A 12,603-nucleotide genomic window follows, 5' to 3' on the forward strand; every position below is an offset into this window, starting at 1 on the left:
CTCCCTCCTCCCTCCGTGGGCTGCAGAGAGAGATGGCCAGAGGCAGCAGGCAGCTGAGGTGGGTCCTCTTAGAATCGCAGGGATGGAGGTGCTGAGCCCAGGGGGCTTTATCTTCTCCGGTCACTCCTGCAGCTGGGGGAAGATTCAGAGCTTCCAAAATCCAGCTATGCCTCCAAGGCTCCAGCTTTTATCTGGGCTTGGTGAGGGGGGGGGGGAAGGGAGAAGGGATGAACCCCCACCCTGCCACATAACCCGAGTGCTCAGGGCACACCTAATCGTTGTTCCCCGGCCGCTCCCCGCGGGATGCTGATAGCCTCAGAGCCTTTGTTTGGGTTGGTTGAACAGTTTTTACGCCAACGACTCACAAAACCAGCACAAGGGTCAAGTTTTGAGCTCTGCAGAACACACAGGGACAGGCTGGCTGGCAAAGAGGGGATGAGATCTCACCAAGGCTGGGGAGCCCGTGACCCCATGTTCCCAATATCTGTCTGTGCTACCAGGTGCCCCGTGCAGCATCCAGCCCCAGGAGGAAACCTCAGCCCCTCTCCCTTTGTAGCAGTACAAAGAAGAAAAAGGAAGGAGGATTTGTCACCATGCCAGACTCAACAAGTTCTCATTTCTCCTTCTCCCCGTTATTTCTTGATTACTTTGGCCCTGACAACCCCACACCCTCCACTGCTCATCCTAGAGCTGCCCCTCAGAAGCTGCAGCGTGCCTCTCCCACCGTCGCTGCTGGAAGGGCAGTGCCCAGAGATGTCCCCAGACACCAGGCAGTGATGCTCAGGGCAGCCACAGAGCTCCTGGAACCAATCCAGGGCCTGGTGACACCTCGTCCCACAGCTCAGGGGCATCAGCAAACCCTTCAGGGCTGCTCAGTGACTCTGAGGTGACGGGTAGGAGACAGATGACTGAGGCGGCGGCTTTGGTCTGGGCTGCTGTTTGTACAGCTGGTGTTACCCAGAGATGGAGATGGATGGAGCATGGCAGCTTCAAAGGGATCCCCTGGATCAAGGCTGGGGCCCTGGGGGGCACTTGTCACCACAGCCACACTGCCCCACAGCCCGATGCCCCACTGGGTATCACAACCCCAGCCAGGTTTTGGGTCCCTTCAGGGACTCCCTCTAGATCAGGGTCTGTGAGACTGACTGGGACCTTTACCTCCCTTTCCCAGAGCGCCAAAACTGAGCTGGAAAGCAGGTCCCCTCTGCCCCAGCATCTGGCCCACAGCAAGGTGCTACCACCATCCTGCTCCCTGCTGGCACAGGCTCCAGCAGAAGGAAGGACAGAGCCCGCCAGCCCCGCCATGAGCATCCTGCTCAGCCCCCAGACCTCATCCCCAGCCCACACAGCATCGACTCTCTAAGCCATCCCTTGGTTTTGCCTGCACAGGGAAGCAGCTCTGACCTCACCTCCCAGGAATGTAGCTCTGTAAAAAGGTAGAAGGAGCTTGTAAAGTTCACAGCAGCGGTGCATGCGTCTGCAAACCCTTTTCCTTCCCCTCCCCTTGGGTCACCAAAGGCTGGGCAGAGCTTGGATGTTGGGGCTGGGGTTCCAGGAGGTAAAGCAAGCTGAGCTAACCCTGGCACAGGGTAACATCCCTTCTGGGATGCTGTTTGCCCTTCCAAGCAGTGTTTGGGTGAAGGACCACCATGGGGTCTCCTGTGCGCTCTTCACTTCCCCGTGGGGTCACCAGCAAAGGCAACCAGCCCAAAGCAAGATCTACCTACCCACCATCCCAGCCAGCATCACCCCAGTGACCAACCTTCAAACGTGCCCTCAGATGCCACCTTGCCAGCACCCCGATCTGCAGCTGCCTGGGGACATGGAAGCCACAGGAGAAGCAGGAAGGAAAGGAGAGACGTGCTGAGCGCCCGCAGCCCTCGGGGAGCCCCATCAGGCAAGCTGCAGCCTGAATCTGTGCTGGGCAGCAACATCACAAGACTGAGCTGACAAGCTCCCTGAGTGGTGTGTCAACTCCCCTTCCAGCATGTCCTTGCACAGCACGTTGTCTATGCCTGGGCCTTTGCCACCTGTCTCTGGGGCTGAGGTGTGTCACTGCTGTCCCAGCACCAGGTGATCTCCAAGTCCTCCAGCCCAGCTCGCCCATCCTCATGAGACGGATGCTGTCCTGCTCCAAGGGAATGTCCCTTTCTGAGGTCCAGGCAAGGTGGCAACATCTTGGTGACTATCTGGGAGGTCCTTTGGAGCCTCTAACCCATCTGCTGGACAGCACCAGTCAAATCGTGGCAGCACAAGGCCAAGCATGTGGTGATGTGACATGGGGACTGTAAAACCTGGACCCTGAGGAGTCTCCTATCACCCCGACCAAGAGGGCTGGTGCTGCACTGGGGGAGACCCCTCACTGGCACCTGCAGGGGCAGGTGGGCATCTGAGTCAGAGAGAAGCATGTGATGAGGGTCTTCACCTCACCCCCCATTCCCACCTGGGCTGCAGAGCCCAGTGTCCCAGAGGAGACCGAGGAGCCAAAACCTCAGCAGGACCAGCATCCCCAGCCAGGTCAAGGCCACCACTCTCCACCCTGCTCCACAGGCACCGGCTCCTCTTACCAGGGCTGAGCCAGGAGCTCCTGGGCTTCCCATCCCTCCCAGCACCCTGCCTTCCCCCGAAACACGATCTCTTTGCTCCTCTGTGTAACCTCTGCCCAAACAGGCTGGGCCTTTGATGGCAGCAGCCTCGCCTGCGATTGATGGGCTCAATAAACCTCCTTTGGATTCTTCATTTCCCACTATCCATCACTCTCTGGGGAGCTTTTGCATCCCACCACTATGAATTAAACTGGGGTGGGGGGGGGAAGAAGAAGGGAACCATAAGGGAATTACCCCCCCTTCTCTCCTCCCACCCAGCCTAATGGGTGATGCCTTGTGTACAGCTTTTAATAAAGATGATAGAGATCTCATTTCACAATTGTTCAGGGAGCCCTTGGGCCGGGGAGGGGGGAGCAAGGCTTAAGTGAGATCTCCTCTAATTCCATCGCTGGTGGCTGCCTGGCTGGGCCCCACAGACCAGGTGGCATAGGGATGGCTTGGGGGGGGGGAGGGGATCAGCAGAGTTGGGAACTGGCAACCCAGCTCAGGAGATGCTCATTGCCAAAGGTGGGTTTCATGTCCTCAGGTGATGCTCAGAGAGGCAAAGCCCAGTCCCACTGCAGCACCAGCTGAGCTGGGAAACTTCAGCTCCCAAAAAATTCACCAAACTCAGTGTCCCAGCCCCAAAATGAGGTGACAGAGGTTGGTTTGCAGCTGCCACTTGTTCTCAGCTGGGAAGGGCAAGGGGACAGTCAGCCCCCTCGCTTACCTCCATCAGCAACTCTGGACCCCTCCAGACACCAAAGACCCCCTGGGCAGCCCTTGCCCAGAGCTTTTTTTTGAAGCCTTCGATCCTTTTCCTGGAAAAAGCAGACTGTTTCCCAGCACTGGAATCTTATGCTGCTCCCAAGTTCCCCAAACACAAGTGCTGGGGAACCCACGCACAGCCCAGACCATCCTGCTGGACACTGGGACCTCTGGGAAGTCACTGCCCACTCTTCCCACCCCTGGGGGAGCTGAGGCCGCCAAACTCATTGCACTAGTGAGCTGATGCAGGAAGATGGGTGGCTGGTGAATTCCTGTGCCCCTGCCCACAGCTCTCCCCATCCCTTCTGGAAAGCCCCTGCTTGGGGCAGGAAAAGATCTGGGGGAGGGGGGGAAGTTTCTCACCCCATCCATCCGCCCCCCTCTGATGATTCCCTCTCCCTCTCCAGTGAGGTCGGTTCTTATCCAATCCAACTCCCCCCACATCCTTCCCGCACCCTGATCTCTGCCCTCCCCCAGAGAGCCCAGGAGCCTTGCCAGCTCCTCACAAAACCCTTTTTCTCCACAAAGCTGGAGCCCACGGGTAATAAATCCGCCACGGAGCTGGTAAACACATCCCCGAGCAGAAGGAGAAGCCCCTCACACCCTTCTAAAGCAAAGGCATCTGAAACATCCCACCCAAGGAGGCTCCTGAAGGTTATTTTTAAGCTCCTGAATCCCCCTCCCAATGTCTTTCTCCCTTTCAGAGCAGAGGCACCTGCTGCACACACTGTGTGTCATCCCCCCCCCCCCCCCCCCCCAGCCAGCAAAGTTTGTAGGATGGCACCAAGACCTGCTGACAGCCACGTACCAGCACAGAAAGCCATGCTGGGGGGGGGTCAGAGCAGAGCACTCTGTGATCTCAGCCCCTCTGATGCTGGGGGGGTGAGAGGGGGGCAGCGAGCATCTGCCAGGACCCCTCCCTCTCTGTGCTCGCTTCCCACAAGAGAAGATCCCAGCTGATGGGCAGAGCTTGGATTGTTTGGGGGAAGGGGGTAGGGGGGGAGGCCCCTGCACCCATAGAGCAGGATTTACCCCCACTATAAGTGACCCAACCGCAAATCATAACCCGCATTTACAACCTGGAGTAGCTCTCATTAAGCCTGGCTCCCCCCACAACACCGAGTTTGCAAGAGGAAAGGGGAGGGGGGGGACACACAGGGGGGAAGGGAGGGGAAGAAAAAGACCCCCCACACACCCACCAAAAAAAGAAGTTACCTCCTCCCAAGGCACCCCGAGGCTCGGCTGGGTGAGGGTCTCGGAAGAAGCGTGGCCCTGGCTAAGCTGGGTCTAAAGCATCCGCCGGCGGGGCGCGGATGCGGCCATGCGAGCGCAGAGCCAAAGTTCAGAGCACCGGCGAGCGAGCGGAGGCTGGCGGGGGCTCGGGGAACTTTATCCCCTTCCATCGCCAGGAGGCCTTGGCTGGGGGCCACCCTGGGGTTTAGGAAATTAAAAACAACCAACCCCGTGCTCCGTTCTCCCTTTGATTAGGCAGAGCTTTTCGGGAGAGGAGGCAGCTCGACCCAGCCCCCTTCTTCCTCAGCTCCCCCCCCACCCCGCCGCTGGGTTTTAGCTGCTCCTTCCACTCACATCCACCCCCCTACACTCCCTTAGCAAGATTTAGGGGGAAACCCAGGGACTGAGAGGATGCTGTGTCATCTTCCTCCCCTCCTCCATGAGACCCAAACCCTTCTTCTGCTTCCCCCTGGAAGGAATCAAAGGGCCAGCTCCTCACTGGTGTAAATCAGTTGAGCCCAATCCTTTGCCCAAAGCTTGCAGGTTTATTTGGGTTTGCCCACTACAACTTCGGGGGGTGGGGAGAGAGATGGAAAGCTTGGGTTTGGTGTGAGCTTGGGGACAAGCATCCCTGGGTTGGGGACACCCCCCACCCAGAGCATCCTCCCCACCAGATCCTACCCAGGGCTCACACAGCAAGTGCCAGGGGTGCAGAACAACAGTCCCACAACCATGGGAAAGCAGCCCAGAGGAGGTCAGAAAGGGCTGGAAAAAAATCTTTGGGGTGCAAACTGAGGGATGCTTTGCCCCCCACCCTGGGGTGAGGGCAGGAGTAACCAACCCCAAGGGGTGCAGGCAGCTTTGCCCTCATCCAGCTGCTCCTTGGCCAACATATCCTTCCCACCAGCTAGCCACAGACTGGATTATATAATTAATACATGTTAGATAATAATTAATGATTCTTATTCTGGATTGGATAAGAATAATTCATAAAAATAATTATTTATAATTAAAAAATTAAGTCATATAGCCTGGGCAAATACACACCCCAGCCACACGTGACAGTGAGCAAAGCAAAGGAAAATTAATCAAGGTTGAAGATTGAGCTTAATTTTTAGCTACAACCTCGTGGCAATGCTGAGCAGTGACCTGCAGGTTTGTCTTCTCCCCCTTTCCCCCAGCTCCTCCTTCCCTGGGGTTGTTTGTACCTGAGCAATCCTGCCTGGGTTCTCAGAGAGGGTTCTTGGGAAAGCTGAGGGACTGGGGAAAAGGGCTGGGATTTTGAGTTGTGGGGTTCATCCCCTACCCCAGCTGAAAGTTCCCCAGTGATGCCCCCCCCCCCCCCCCCCCCCCAGTCACAGCAAAGTGCTGGGTTATGGAGATGCACACCAGTGCTGGGACAGCTTTGGTGCTACCCAACCACCTCAAGGCACCCCAACACCCCACACAGAGCTAGAAGAACCCCAGCAGCTTGGTGCTTCCCACACAAAAACCAGTTTGGAGACCAGCCACTTGGATGCTCCTGCTCAGGCTTCCATGGGGCACCTCACCAAGGTGTTTTTCCCCTTGCTCCAGGTTTCTGAGCTCAGCAGCAATCCCAGACCCCGCTGGTCACACCAGGTAAGCATGGGAACAGGGTGGTATCCCTGCTCCTTGTGCCTCTCCCAGCAACACCCATAGGGTACAGAGATCCACCATCACCATGGCCACCTCATTGCAGGCATCCCTCAGCCTCTGACCAATGTTATTAAGGGTCTCAAGTTCTTTTGCCCACTCCTGGAGAAGCATCCTCTCCTTGTATGCTCCAAACCTCTTGCTGCACCCCTGGGGATCCTAAAGAAGGACTTTTCCATGGAAAAAAAAACCCCAGAGCTGAGGACATCTCCGGCCAAACCCACCCATTTGTCATCACTATTCCACAGCTTTCCAGTCATACTGAGCTCGTTACGCTGAGGTCTCCAGCCAAAGGCCACCTTTCATTGGTGGCCAAAATAAACAGACCTCACACTGTGCTATGAACCAGCCTCACTTCTCAGTGGAGCTGGGAAATGAGTGTTTCGTTTTAGGAGGAATGGGGTCAGGGGGGGATGAAGGAGAGTCTCAGCTCCCAGGTTTGTCTGTGCCACGTTAGTGTGTTTCACCCCAGCTCAAGCTCAGCACCACACTGAGCACCCTTTTCTTCTGCTTTATAACCAACTCAGTGCCCCCAAACCCCCAGAGTTATGACCCATTTCTCTCTCCCTATCCTCATCCTGACCTCCACAGCATCCTCACCATGGCAGCAGGTTAAACACATCAGCCAAGGCTGTGGTTGGGATCCATGCTTCCAGGCAAGACCCCAGCCTAAATTTCCCCAACCCCAGACAATCCAAGGAAAGACCAGGAGGTAGGATCAGCCTCTCTGGAAGCAAAGGAGCTGTGACACACCGGGATTTATTTTCAGTGAGTCCATCCATGGCCAGGGAACCTTTCCAAAGGGATTCTTGGAGCCAGCGATTGGGGTGCAGGTCTCAGCTGGCTGCCTCACAGTGCCCTGGGGTCCCAGATGCTGTTGTATCCCCCCAACCCCTTTCCCCCAGGATAACCTTGTTGTTTCAAGCTTACACCAGCGTGAAGAGACTGGAATGTGGCTTTTCATACCAGGGAGCTGTGGTAGAGAAGGGCCACCTGCTATCCCAGCCCCAGCTCATGTTTCGCTGGAAACATCCCAAAAACTCTTCTGTGGTGGTGAGAAAACAAGCTATGGCAGGGCAGGGTGGTGAGGATCAGACCATGCTCCTCCTGCCCACCCCAGGTTACCCATCCCCTCGATATCATTCCCAAAATATCCATGGTGGGACTAACCTCTGGATGCTCAGCTGGCTCTGCAGGAGGTTCGGCAGGTGGGGAGCTCCACTCTGGTTGCACCAGCCAGAACCCATGCAGGAAAGGGTAGCCCATGCAGGGCTGAACTGGAGGAGAGCATCCTTTTGCCTCAGGGCATCACTCTCCACCTCCAAGAAGGTTCCTGACCTACATGCTGGCACCCTGCCACCCCCAGTTTTCCTTCTACAGCCTGACTGGGACCCCCAGGGCATCCCCAGCCCAACTGGGACCCCCAGGGCATCCCCAGCCCGTGCCAGATCCAGCTCTGGGTTGATCCCTTCAGCCCAGCTAGCTCCTGGGCAGGATGCAAACACAAGTCTCCAACCCATGCGTGGTGAAGTCATGGCACAGTTTCTGCCTCAAGCTTGCCTGAAGAGTTACCAGACATTAACATTAGGTGAGCAAATGCCCCATCCCTTTCTGGAGCTGCTCTAACAGCCAACTTCTCCCCAGGTTCACACAGTTCCCCTCCCCAGCTCACCTGCCCTTATCCCCATAAGCAAACCCAGCTAAAACATTTGCTTTAGAGCCAAATCAAAAAACAGCCACAGGCTTTGCTGCCCAGTCCCATCAGCAGGAGCTCCAGCAAACAGCCTGTGGGTGTAGGGTAGTCCTGTGGTGCTCAGCAACACCCAGGAGCTGCTACCACAGCTCACACCAGTATCTCCCAGCATCATCCTCCTCCACCATCCAGATGCCTTTGGGGTGAATATCCCAAAGGAAAAGTCTCCAGGAGCCAGCAGCTCCTTGCTGCAGGGATGCTCACACACACACCCTGCATGCAGGCACACGTCTGCCTGGCATTGCTCAGCATCACCCTGGATATCCCGGAGTGTTTGCTGGAAGGCAGCCACCACTTTGCATCTCGTTACCTGGTTCACCAGCAAACAAACCCGAGTTCAAAGCCCCTGCGGTTGTGCACAGGGGCAGCAAAGCTCCCGGCGTCTCCCCCGCCGCACCCACGGATGCTCTTCCAAGGACAGGGGGTTCTTTTCCTTTCTTGCCGCCTTTGAAAGCTGCCTGGAGGAGATGTGAAGCCGACATGCACCCGGAGGCACCCTCAGGCACTTTCCCTGCTGGAGGGGAAGGGAAGAACAGTAGCAGAGCCGGCTGGGCTCCGAAACCTGCCCCAGGGTTCCAGGAGGGTTTGCTCCAGGGCAGAGACCCTCAAGGTCCAGACTCCCATCCCCATGGCGTCGAAGGCAGGGGAGCCTCGCGTCCCCCCGACCCTGCAGCGTTCCCGGCTGAAGGCTGAGGAGAAAACCCTGGATTTTGAGTTTGAGGTGGTCAGTGCCCAGTTTAACCAGCGGGGCCGCTATGCCCTGCGGCTCACCGTGGAGAACCCGCTGCTGCAGGGCTCCGGCACCGGTGTCCTGCTCCGGGATGGCAGTGGGGAGGCGATCCAAAGCTGCACCGGCACCACTGACACCATCGAGCAGAGCGACCTCCATCAGATCTGCTCCTTCCAGAGGAAGAAATTCATCTTCACCCTGCCCAGAGGTAAGAGGCTGGATGCCACAGGGATGGGTTGACATCAGAGGTGGTCCAGCAGCGGGGCTCTGCAGCAAGCACAGCCCAGCTCAGGCTTGTGAATGATGCTCATCCAGGCCTGGATCAGGATGCTCGTATCACACTCACACCTCTGCTCCTCCTCAGCAAAACCCTGAGCTGGAGTCAAAGCCATCTGAGTTGGCTTGTGGATTAGTGGGTGAATGGGGCAGGTCCAGCTTGGAGAGCAGGGGCAACACCCCTCCTACCCCAGGCATAGAATCATAGAATTGTAGGGGTTGGAAGGGACCTCGAGAGATCATCAGGTCCAACCCCCTGCCAAAGCAGCTCCCTAGGACATATCACTCAGATAGGCGTCCAAACGGGGCTGGAATATCTCCAGAGATGGAGACTCCACACCCCCTGGGCAGCCTGTCCCAGGGCTCCCTCACCCTCACTGGGGAAAAGTTCTGGCCCATGTTGGTGCAGAACTTCCTGTGCTCCAACTTGCAGCCATTGCCCCTTGTCCTGTCTCCACAGACACTGAAAAGGGGCTGGCTGATTCCCCCTGCATCCCCTGCTTAAGATAATTATAGACTTTAATTAGGTCCCCCCTTAGTCTTCTCAAGGCTGAACAGTCCCAAATTACTCAGCCTTTCCTCATAGGGGAGATGCTCCAGGCCCTTAATCATCTTCATAGCCCTTCTTTGGACTCTGAGAACCCATTTGCTCACATCCAGAGCTGAGCTAACCTGGGTTGCTGATGGATGAGTCCAGGAGACGCTCATGGGGGCACCAGCCCTCCTACACAAGGCTTCACCCCTCCCAAACTCCTGGCAGGTTTCTGCAAGAACGACAAGAACCACGACGTGCGTCTCCACGTCGAAGCCCTGCGCTTCCCGGGGAGGGCAGAGAGGATGAGGAGGGGCAGGCGGGTGGGCCAAGCCTTCTTCGCCATCTACCCCCGCACCAACCAGCCCCGGATGAAGGTCTCAGCTGGAAGGGACGAGGACTGGTACCACTACAGCGCTGCCATGGCTCTGCTGCGGGTGGGCAGCGAGCAGCCAGCGATGCACTGCGGCCGGCTGGCCTTCACCGCATCCCTGCGCGAGCACCGGCCACCCACCGCCGGGGTCTCACCCCCCAGCACCCAGCAAGAAGGGGGTCAGCAAGGAACAGCCCCAACACCAGACAGCCCTGTCCCCATCCACTTGCTCCCTACACCCGTGGCTGTTTCTCCTGCGCTGCCCACCAAGGGCGATGGGAGCTCCCCTGAGGTAGGTGAGACCAGATTCAGGGGGCAGAGATCCAGCTCTGCAGCAAAACAACAGCAGAGGAGCCTGCTTAAGGCTGGATTTGGCCCCAGGGTAACCAGATGGCCCCATGCAGGCACCACCTGGAATAAAAGCAAAGAGACTTCTGGGGCTTTTCAGGGGTGTCTTTAGTAAACAACACACCCCTGCCTCAGTTTCCCCTCTCTCCTTCCCCAGCATTACAAGGTTAAAAACTTGCCCCCACCTGGCACTGAAGTTAGGGTCCCTCTAAAGCCCTTCATGGGGTGTTAACCTGGCCCTGCCCTCCCCAGGATGGTCCTACCCAACATTAACCATCCCCAGCCAAGCACAGACCTACATCTTGTCCCATGGAGCTTCCCACCCACTTGCTTAACCCACCCAAAGCCCCCTCACCTCCCCAGCCAGCTCAGGGCATCTCCTTCAGCAGACACCCCCAGGGAAGACAAAGCCCCCCAGCATCCTCTGCTCAGCTCTTTGGAGGGCTGGGAGCAGCCAGTTCCCATCAGAGGAACAAGGAGCTAGGCAGGTGCTCCTTATAAAGGATGGGGGGGTGGGTGGGGGGAGGGGCTGGGCTGGGCTGCTAAAATCTTTGTTAATAAGTTTATAAACTTTATTTTATTTTATTTTATTTTATTTTAAAAATCTCCTTTCTTTTCCCTGTGGTAGTTGGGGTTGCAGAGGAGCAGCCCCCAGGAACGTGTATGAGGGTGTCTCTAAATTGGAAATAAATCTTGTTGGGGGGGGTTATGGCTGGTTTAGGGAACAGTGGTTTTGTGGAGGGGGTCCCCCATTTCTTGCAAAACTTGTCTGTCTTTGAAGAGCAAGGTCCTGAGCCCAAGTGTTAGAGGATGGAGCTGGGATGCAGGGGGGTCTCCCGGGGGGTCTGCCAGGATGGGCGGGATGTTATAGGGGATGCTGCCAGCACTCAAAGCTGGGTCTTCAAGCCCCTTCTCTTACCCCAGAGGCTGTGGGCAGGCCACACACTCAGCTCCTCCCTGGAGCTCCCAGGTGACTCCGTGAACAAGCATCCTTCTTCCTCCTCCTCTTCTTCCTCCGTGCCTGCCCTCGCATCACCGAGCCGCAGCAGCTTCCACCTCTCCTCGCCAGGCTCCAGCCCGGATCCAGCCTCCTCACCAACACAGGTGAGTGCAGGAGAAGACACCATCTTGAATTAATTATGTTATTACTCATAGTAGCTTCCCCTTGGGGAGGAGATGGAGGGGTACAAGGGGATACGACCACCTTCCTCCCATCCCCAGCCCGGCTGGGGTACCAGCGCTGCTCCTGCTCCCCAGCTATCCTGTTCTCAGCCCGGTTATGGGGACAGGGGAACTGAGACATCAAACTTGGCATTCCTAGCACCACAGCAGCAGCCCTGCGAGCTGACCGTCCTCAGGCAGTGGGTGGTGTCACCTAGAAGCTCCTAAAATGCTGACTGCAGGCATCTGGGGCTGGCAGGTCTTAAACATCCCATCTTCCAGCTCAACCCAAGACCCCTAAAACCCGCGGAAAGCATAGGGCACGGCTAATGCGCTCTGAGAGGCTGCACTTCTCCATGCTTAGTGATGGTAAAAGCTGTCTAAATAAAGGGGGGGGGGGGGGGGAAGAAAAAAGCCAACCCTTACCCCTGGGGCTCTGCTTCCTGCATCTTGCTGTAAGAACAACACGCCCGTTGATGAAGGCGTTGGCCGTGCTGCTCTGGGAGATGCCTCATACACCTGTGAAAACATTGCTTGAGAAAGCCGGATTACAGCACCAGAGGTGGGATTGATCTCACACACACACCCCCACCCAAGCATCTTCTGGCCTTTCTTCTCCATCCAGGGAGTTGTGTCCATCCATCCCCACCCCCTGCCTCATTGTGTCCTCCGGCTGAGCTGGCAGGAGAGATGGTGATGGTGGGCTTCATGGCAAGGTCTGCATCTTCTGACCTTTCTTCTTCATCCAGGGAGTTGTGTCCATCCATCCCCACCCCCTGCCTTGCTGTGCCCTCCAGCTGGGCTGGTGGGAGAGCTGGGGATGGTGGGCTTCGTGGCAAGGTCTTCTGCTGCTGTGCTGGCTTAGGGATGAGGGCTGGCAGCCCTCCCCCAAGTATAAATCATCGGGTAAAAATTAGGTTGTCATCCCTCTCCTCTGTAGCGTGTCCTGCACCGGGGCAGGAGATACCCGCTGCTACCTTTGCGCCTCAGCTCTTTCCCTCCGACAGGATAAATCCCCACCCCAATCAACCCCCAAATTTACTGGCCAGAAGCGTTTATTAGCGGGGCCCTGATTGAGTTTGCTCAGCCAACGTCTAGACGTAAACGCTCCCGAGCTGCGGGGATCGATAGCAATCGGCTGCGCTGTGGAGTGGCTGCGGAGCCAGGCCA

General features: G+C 57.0%; 1 protein-coding gene across 1 annotated transcript in view; it reads left to right on the forward strand.

Moving 5' to 3' along the window:
- Nucleotides 1-8,641: 8,641 nt before the first annotated feature.
- Nucleotides 8,642-12,603, forward strand: part of CCDC33 (coiled-coil domain containing 33) — a gene marked incomplete at both ends in the record, with an annotated part of 41,586 nt that continues 37,624 nt past the window's right edge. The window contains 3 exons of the mRNA XM_084268154.1: nucleotides 8,642-8,951; nucleotides 9,780-10,216; nucleotides 11,197-11,376. Of these exons, the coding sequence (XP_084124280.1) occupies nucleotides 8,642-8,951; nucleotides 9,780-10,216; nucleotides 11,197-11,376 (927 nt within the window). The remainder of the gene's footprint in view (nucleotides 8,952-9,779; nucleotides 10,217-11,196; nucleotides 11,377-12,603) is intronic.

This window comes from Gallinula chloropus, assembly GCF_964237585.1.
Source record: "Gallinula chloropus genome assembly, chromosome: 9".
Classification (NCBI taxonomy): domain Eukaryota; kingdom Metazoa; phylum Chordata; class Aves; order Gruiformes; family Rallidae; genus Gallinula; species Gallinula chloropus.